The sequence below is a fragment of the Terrapene carolina genome, unplaced genomic scaffold (assembly GCF_002925995.2).
Source record: "Terrapene carolina triunguis isolate 2854851 unplaced genomic scaffold, T_m_triunguis-2.0 Scaffold102, whole genome shotgun sequence".
Lineage (NCBI taxonomy): Eukaryota > Metazoa > Chordata > Testudines > Emydidae > Terrapene > Terrapene triunguis.
Genome location: NW_020664453.1, coordinates 3,374,940 through 3,382,602, shown reverse-complemented (window position 1 = coordinate 3,382,602; position 7,663 = coordinate 3,374,940). Strand labels below are relative to the sequence as shown.

At 43.5% G+C, this 7,663-nt stretch overlaps 1 protein-coding gene across 1 annotated transcript; it reads left to right on the top strand.

Moving 5' to 3' along the window:
• The first annotated feature begins 2,042 nt into the window (after nucleotides 1–2,042).
• On the top strand, nucleotides 2,043–7,249 carry LOC113406495 (doublesex- and mab-3-related transcription factor 2-like). Its single transcript, XM_026651728.2, has 3 exons — nucleotides 2,043–2,357; nucleotides 4,185–4,287; nucleotides 6,492–7,249. The coding sequence occupies exons 1-3, from the start codon at nucleotides 2,043–2,045 to the stop codon at nucleotides 7,247–7,249; spliced, it is 1,176 nt and encodes a 391-aa protein (XP_026507513.2).
• The last annotated feature ends 414 nt before the right edge of the window (nucleotides 7,250–7,663 follow it).

Sequence of the window (7,663 nt, the reverse complement as noted above, 5' to 3'; positions counted from 1 at the left end):
CTGAGCTGGCCTGCAGTCTCTAGTGTAATTTAGACAGCCCTGAAAGTCCATCTCGAAATTTTAGCAGATCTTTCTCGTGCAGGGTATGTGACATTACAGTACCATAACCAGAAAATGCTAAGCATCCACCTTCTGAAAATCAGACTCCTGTCAAACAGTGTTTCAAATTGGAAACCTAAAAAAATGGAGTCACTCAAAATTACTAGTTACTTTTTAAAACACGGGCTATTAATTCTCACAGCCCCCCGGTGATAAATGTATAATCTCCACTTGCCTATAGAAAAATGGAAGCATGGGGATTAAATGATTTGCACGTCACACATGGAGACATTGTCACGCCTGGAGTTAAAATCTGGACAACTGGCTCCCACTTCTGTGCTCATACCACACCTCTCTCACACACAGCAAAATGTAATGTGTAAAGATGTGTGCACAGCTGGATCTGGCCAGCTGAAAGATGACTGAGGAATTAAAAAGATCTAAGTCTCAGATGACAAGGTGGGAGAGGTAATATCCTTTATAGAACCAATTTCTGTTGGTGAAAGAGACAAGCTTTTGATCTACACAGATCTCTACTTCAACACTGCAAACATAAGACTCAGATGCACAGCTTGATCAATCTCAAAACATCTTTGATTCCACACACTCTCTAAGCATCACCGAACGTACTACATTTCAGACTCTCAGCTGGGCTGACCACAAGCCAGCCTTTCATCTAGACAGATTTGTTCTGTTAGGTGGCCTGATGAAGGATATTTGTCAGAGAAGGGGCGGGGAGGGAAGTTTGTTAGAATGCTCCTGCTTTGTCCAGGTTTCTAACTTTATTTGGATTTTAAATAACTGTTCTGAACTTGTAGGTTCTTAATTCATCAGGGAGTTCACTATTACTCTCCAATGCCTTTTTCTATAAACACTATAAAAATAGTTGATCATATTCTTGGAAAGAAGCAAGAAAGGAACAAATCAGCCTATTTTACTCAATCCTAATACTGCTGATTTATACTGTAACAGCAGGCAGGTGGTAATAAAAATCAAGTGTGCTGTGGCACCTACAGCGTGCAGGGAGCCTGTGCAGCTAACACGGTGTTCCAACAGGAGGCGATTCCTAGATTTTGGAAGACAGAGTTGGGAACTCAGCCCTTCCTCTTTCCAAGAAGGAAAGAGCTGAATCCTGGAGCTGTCAATGCACTCTGGGAAGCTGAAAAAGAAGGGAAATGTGACAAAACCACCACATCACCTGTGGGTGAACACTTTTCACTCCGCATCAGACCAATCAGTCCTCACCTGCAAAGGCATCCTGCACAACACTTTCAAAAGATGCGCCTGGGAGTTTAATTTAAAGAAACTTTGCTAGACACTTAAAAACCATGGACTGAATAGAAACACTGGAATTACCGCTTAGTACAACAATCTATAACCTATAATCTAACAACACTCCCCTCCCCCAGTTACCTTTTTCCCTCCCCTCTCTTCCTTTCCCCCCTATGACTAGAACCAACGGGCCCCACTTTTGCTAAACAATTCGTTCAAGTCTTGTATTGCCCAGTGACCCTCTGGGTTAGTTTCCTAGACCTGAAGCAGAGCTCTGGGCAGCTCCAAAGCTTGTCTTGCTCACCGACAGAAGCTGGTCCAATACAAGCTATTAGCTCACCTACCTGGTCTGGCTCAGGCAGCAGAGGGGGTGCAGGTGTCTGCCAAGCGGCCGGGCTGAGTGCTCCCTGCCCCGAGGGAGGCACTGCTCCCTGCCCCCCCGGGGCTGCCTGCCCCCCGGCTTGGAGGGGGAGGCAGCTGACGTCAAGGTCTAGCGCGGGCCTGCCTGGCCCTTCATTAACGGCTGTGCTGCGCGGGGGCCCGGCAGGAGCCGCGGGCGAGGAGCGCAAGGAGCGGGCGGTGCCGGTGCCAGCCCGGCTGCAGAGGGGAGCAGCCGCTGCAGGAGCGGGGACGCCCCGCCCCGCTGAAGTCAGTGCCTGAGCCCGCCCGGGCTGGGGACTCGCCTCCCCCGCGCTCCGCTGGCTGGGGCTGGGGCTGCCGCGGGGAGCTGGATGCCGCCCGCGGAGCGGGAGACAGGGGGGCGGCGGCGCAGCGGCTCTCCGGCCCGGCCGCCGCCCCAGCCCGGGGCCAGGACCAGGACGGGCGGCAGCCGGCCGCAGCCCCCTACCGCAGCCCCGGGCCGGCGCGCGTGCCGGGTGCCCAAGTGCGCGCGCTGCAGGAACCACGGCGTGGTGTCCGGCCTGAAGGGCCACAAGCGGCTGTGCCGGTGGCGGGACTGCGCGTGCGCCGGCTGCCGCCTGGTGCTGGAGCGGCAGCGCGTGACGGCGGCGCAGGTGGCTCTGCGGAGGCAGCAGCGCGCCGGGCAGGTGAGCACGCGGCAGCCCCGCGCGCGCGCTGAAGCAGCGGCGCTCAGGCGGGGCTGCAGTGGCGAAGGGTAGAGGCTGAGTGCGGGGGGGGGAGGGAGCAAATCTCCCGCCTGGTGAGATAAATCTTAGATTGAGAGTTGCTCTATTAAAGGACTCAGGCGAGCTGGGTTCTGTGCCTGGCTTAGCCACGGGCCCGGTGTGCCTCAGTTTCCCTATCTGTAAAATGGGGGTCATGGTACTGCCCCCCTCTGTAAAGTGGTTTGCGCTCTCTGGCTGAAAAGCACTAGGTAAGAGCTAGCATTACAGTGTCAGTAGCTCTACCCCTGTCCCCTACTTGTTTTAGTTTAGTAAGCCTTGCAATTGAAGTTTTAGTACATTTTAGAATGATGATGGAGGTTAACAAACATTTTATTGTATTTGTTAAATATTCCTGCAAATTTGAAAACTGGATAAATGCTCAACATATAATGCACTACTTAGGCTCCTACCATAAATCCATATGTAGCTACCTAAATAAGTAGCCAGGTTTTCACGTGCCAAACACCCACCAACTCCACTGACTTCAGTAGGTGTTCAGCACTCTTGATAACAGAGCCACGTATTTAGGTGCCCAAATATGGATGTCAGAACTTAACTATATTATGAAATATTTAGCTCTTACATAGCACTTTTTATCAGTAGATCACAAAGGGATTTACAAAGGAGGTAAGTATCATCTTTCCCTTTGGCTTTTGTTCTTAAACATCTTGGTTTAGGTATTTCTTACTATGTAATTGCTTTACTTAAGCTTCAAGAAAATAGAGCTCTGGGTAAAGCTCGAAAGTTTGTCTCTATTACCAACAGAAGTTGGTCTAATAAAAGATATTACCTCACCCATCTTGTCTCAGGGCATTTAATATGAACTGTAGGATCAGGACCCTTTAATGCTGCCGTGTGTATGTACTAACAGTACTATTTTTGTATTATTTCTGTAGAATTAGACTGCAGCCCCAAACAATTCAGGGTTGAAGTCTCAGTTCCTCTGTAATTATCCTAGTATTAAAGGACTGAGGGAAGTACCAATAGGCCAGCCTGACAAGCTTTTTCCAAAAGAATCTGCTATCCTATAGGAAAAGGAAATGTAGATTGTGATGTTCTGAACAATCTCCTGTTGGATGAAATCATGGTGCAGTAGCAAGTCTGCTTTTTATTGGCAGAATCTTGTTGTAATTCCTCAGTGGTGTAAAAGATGGAGTAACTGACAAGTTATTTCCCTTTCTTATTTTGTTGCCAACAAAATGAGTGTTTATTCAGGTAGCTAGATTAAGTTTCCAAATCCCTAACAAGAATTACATTTAAAAAGGTTGAATACGTACTCAGTATTCACAAAATAGGATGCTAACATTTGTCTTCATTTTGAGTGATATTTTCCTCCGTCCTTCAAAATACTTTCAATATTCTTGCTATACTAACTTTAGTAGCATCTTAGTAATGAAAATATAAGCCCCCAAGCGACACTTAAAACTTAGTTCAACATGGCTATGATGCTCAGTGGTGTGAAAAAATCCACACTGCTGACTGAAGTCGCTATCCCAATCTAGCCTCTGCTGTAGACATAGCTAGGTTGATGGAAGAATGTTTCCATCAACCTAGGTACAATCACTAGTGGTGCTGTAGTTCCTACAGCCATGGGAAAACCCCTTCCATTGCTGTAGTCTGTGTCTGCATTAGGGGGTGCGCAGTATAGCTACAATGGTGTAGCCATGTCACTGTGGTGCCCATAGTATAGACATGGCTTAAAAGGATTGCGTGGTTTATCTTATTTTCTCTTTCCATAACTATGCACAGGTTAAGAAAGATGAAGATGAACATTCTCTGCTATCAACCAGTTGCAGATTAAACTATCTCTATCCCAAGAATACCAGCACCTGGGCCAAAAGCATACTGGCAGGTAAGGATCTGTCTATCTATAGCCTCAACTTGGCAAGATACTTATGCCTCCTTTTGGGACACTGTCCATCCCAAAATAGCCTTTGTAACAGTTGGCCTTTGGAATTTCCAAGAAGGATGCTCTCTGTCTCAAGGTAGAGTACATCCCATATTTCAGTTGAGGAACAGATTTAAGCTAAAATTAAATGTGTAACTATTAAACCAAAACAAGTGCCCTGTCCAGTTTAAACTGGTGCAAATATGTGTAGACAAGGCCAAAAGTGCAAAATTTTGACAGCATGGGCAATTAACCATTAGAGCAGACTAGCAAGGGGTGTCATGGAATCAGTCATTTGAAATCTTTAAATCAAGACTGAATGCCTCTCTAAAAAGTTACGCCTGAGTTCAACCACATTGTACTTGGGCTTGATGAAGGAATTATTAGGTGAAATTCTATGGCCTGTGTTATGCAGGTCAGATTAGAATATCATAACGGTCCCTTTTAGTCTTAACGTGTGTGAATTGAATGGAGATTAGGCATAGAGCTGGGTGAAATTCTAAAAAATTCTTCATAGAAAAACGAGGTTTTTTCAGTGCCCAAAACTATCCAATTGACAGGTTGCATTGTATTTGTTTTTATTTTTTTGGACCAAGACAACATTTCATTTAGACTTCATTTAGAAAAAGTAGAAATGTTTTGTTTCAACTCTGATTTGCAATAGCATTCCCATTCAAATTTGGCCAATTAAAAAACAAAAACAAACAACACACCACCAAAAAATGGGAAGACACCTGAAATAGCTGAATTGAAATGAAAAAACTTGGGGGAAAAAAGTTTTGGTCAATTCAAAACAATTTGAGTTTTTGATTTAATGAAAAAAATTAAATTGTTTTGATTTGAATTGGATTGGATTTCTTTGGGGGATTCATTCAGCCCCTGAACTGAAAAATCCATTATTTTCTCATTTTTACTTGGGAAGAAACTTTTCCTTTTGGGCATGTTATTCTATAATTGTCTTCTGCAGCAGATGGTCCTGGGCACCTAATGGTCTGATCCATTATGATAATTCCTGTGTTCCTAAGATATTGGCAGTGATGGACGTAGTAGGGCCACAGGCAAGAAGCTATGATACCTGCATTGACTTGAGTGGGAATGCTCAGGCCCTATGTTTGTAAAGCCCCTTGTACATTTTATAGCACTGAATAGTTATTTAAATTTTAATCATAATGCAAAAAGTATAGTTCCACTTAAACATAAAATCCTAGCCTTGCTAGTAAAATTTTTGCAAATACAGGACAAGGATCATGACTTACGAGGAGAGGCTGAGGGAACTGGGCTTATTTAGTCTGCAGAAGAGAAGAGTGAGGGGGGGATTTGATAGCAGCCTTCAATTACCTGAAGTGGGGTTCTGAAGAGGATGGAGCTAGGCTGTTCTCAGTGGTGGCACATGACAGAACAAGAAGCAATGGTCTCAAATTGTAGTGGGGGAGGTCTAGGTTGGATATTAGGAAAAACTATTTCACTAGGAGGGTGATGAAGCACTAGAATGGGTTACCTCAGGAGGTGGTGAAATCTCCATCTGTAGAAGTTTTTAAGGCCTGGCTTGACAAAGCCCTGGCTGGGATGCTTTAGTTGGGATTGGTCCTTTTTTGAGCAGGGGGTTGGACTAGATGACCTCCTGAAGTTTCTTCCAACCCTAATCTTCTATGATTCTATGACTGCAAATGATCAAAAATATGTGTTTCTACTTTCTAATTTTCATCTTTGTTAGATAGTCCAGACTAGTCCAAGGGTTAGACAGGTTATCCCTTACATGATTCAGGTAAGAATGAAGTGAAATCTATAAGTGACTGTTTTTAAAATTAATAAAACCTTTCAACAAATATTTCTAGGAGGCACTAAAATAATATTGTCCATTAAGATAAGTTCTTAGTTTATAGGACAGCATGGTGTACCAGACAGAGCACTGGACTGGGAATTAGGAGCCTGGGCAAGTTACTTTCCTGCTCTGCATTTCCCCTCTTGTCCTTTGTCTGACTTGCCTAGTTAGACTAAACTCTTCCAGGCAGGGTCCAGGGATGTCTGTTACTACATGTTTGCACAGCATCTAGCACAAAGGGGCTCTGATCTTAGCTAGGACCTACAGTACACTACAGTAATGTACAAATAATTGATTATGAGAATGATAAAGAGTACTAAAGGAAGCTTTTCATTTGTTCTCCTAGGGTATAAACCTCCTTCACAGGAAAGCCAACTCCTCTTTTCTAACCTGAGTGAGAGAATGAGGAAACGAAGAACATTTGCAGATAAAGAGCTGGAATGCATAATGTTGGAGAGAGAACTTAGGCAGAGAGAACTAAAGGACTTAGCTGTAGCTCAAAGTCTACAAAGACCAAATGAAGACTTTTTACCAGGCACAGAAACAAACCCATTTAGGATTGGACACAGCCAGCTTTGTGACTCAACATATTTTAACCACAGTTTGATAAATGTTTGGTTTCCTTTGATACATTCAAGCACAACGCTTTATCAGACTAGAGATTTTTTCCTGCCAAATGTAACTACTTTTACATCAGACCAAATCGAAAGCAACCTTTTACAGAAATATACCTTTACTAAGTATGCAGAGAAATATGCACAAGTGTGTAAGGAGCTGGCTCAGGCCAATATTTTAGCCAAAGAACTTGGCTCCTTTCAGAGCGATTTGAGATCGAAGGCAACAAAAACACAAGCAAGTTTTGAAAAAGTTAAAGAACATTTTGTATCCAACCAGAAGCAGGACATTGGCTCAGAAGTTTTTATCTTACAAAATGATCCTTTCATACCAGAAAAGCAGCAAGTGAGCCAACATGTGAAAAATAAGTGTTCTCTGGCAAAGGAGAACCTCAGACACTTAGCTAGAGTATCCCAAGAATGCTATTCGGAAATGAAAATTAAAAATCAGAGCTTGTCATTTTCAGTGGAATCCTTGTTAAAAGTCTAAACAGGTATTTAGGGCCCAGTTCTACTACTTTGGAATTCAATGACAAAATCTTACTGACTCAATGTATCAACTGTGTGCTTGATTCTCTAACCCTTTCTCACATGGGTAGGCCCATTGACTTGAGTCTGATCATCATGCTCCCAATGAAGTCAATGCAAAACATCCAGTCTTTAGTGGGAGTTGGTTCATGCCCCCAAATGGGACTACTTGTGAGAGTAAGGAATACTTGAGTGAGTAGCAAGGTCAGGCTCAGTGTTGAAGATAGTGTTTTTCTTTACTCACAGTCAGCACTCTGAAAGTAATCTATGTAGTATTATTTTAATAGTCTGTTATTCTAACAATGTATGTTGTCTGTATATAAAATAGTTGTAGTTTTAATTTCTTTATTTAAAATACTATCAAAAATATACAGAA

Excerpts from the sequence above, each read along its gene's own strand:
- LOC113406495 (XM_026651728.2), top strand. The coding sequence starts at position 2,043 with ATGCCGCCCGCGGAGCGGGAGACAGGGGGGCGGCGGCGCAGCGGCTCT. Across the intron at positions 2,358-4,184 it reads GGCAGCAGCGCGCCGGGCAG|GTTAAGAAAGATGAAGATGA; the intron begins GTGAGCACGCGG and ends AACTATGCACAG. Across the intron at positions 4,288-6,491 it reads GGCCAAAAGCATACTGGCAG|GGTATAAACCTCCTTCACAG; the intron begins GTAAGGATCTGT and ends TTGTTCTCCTAG.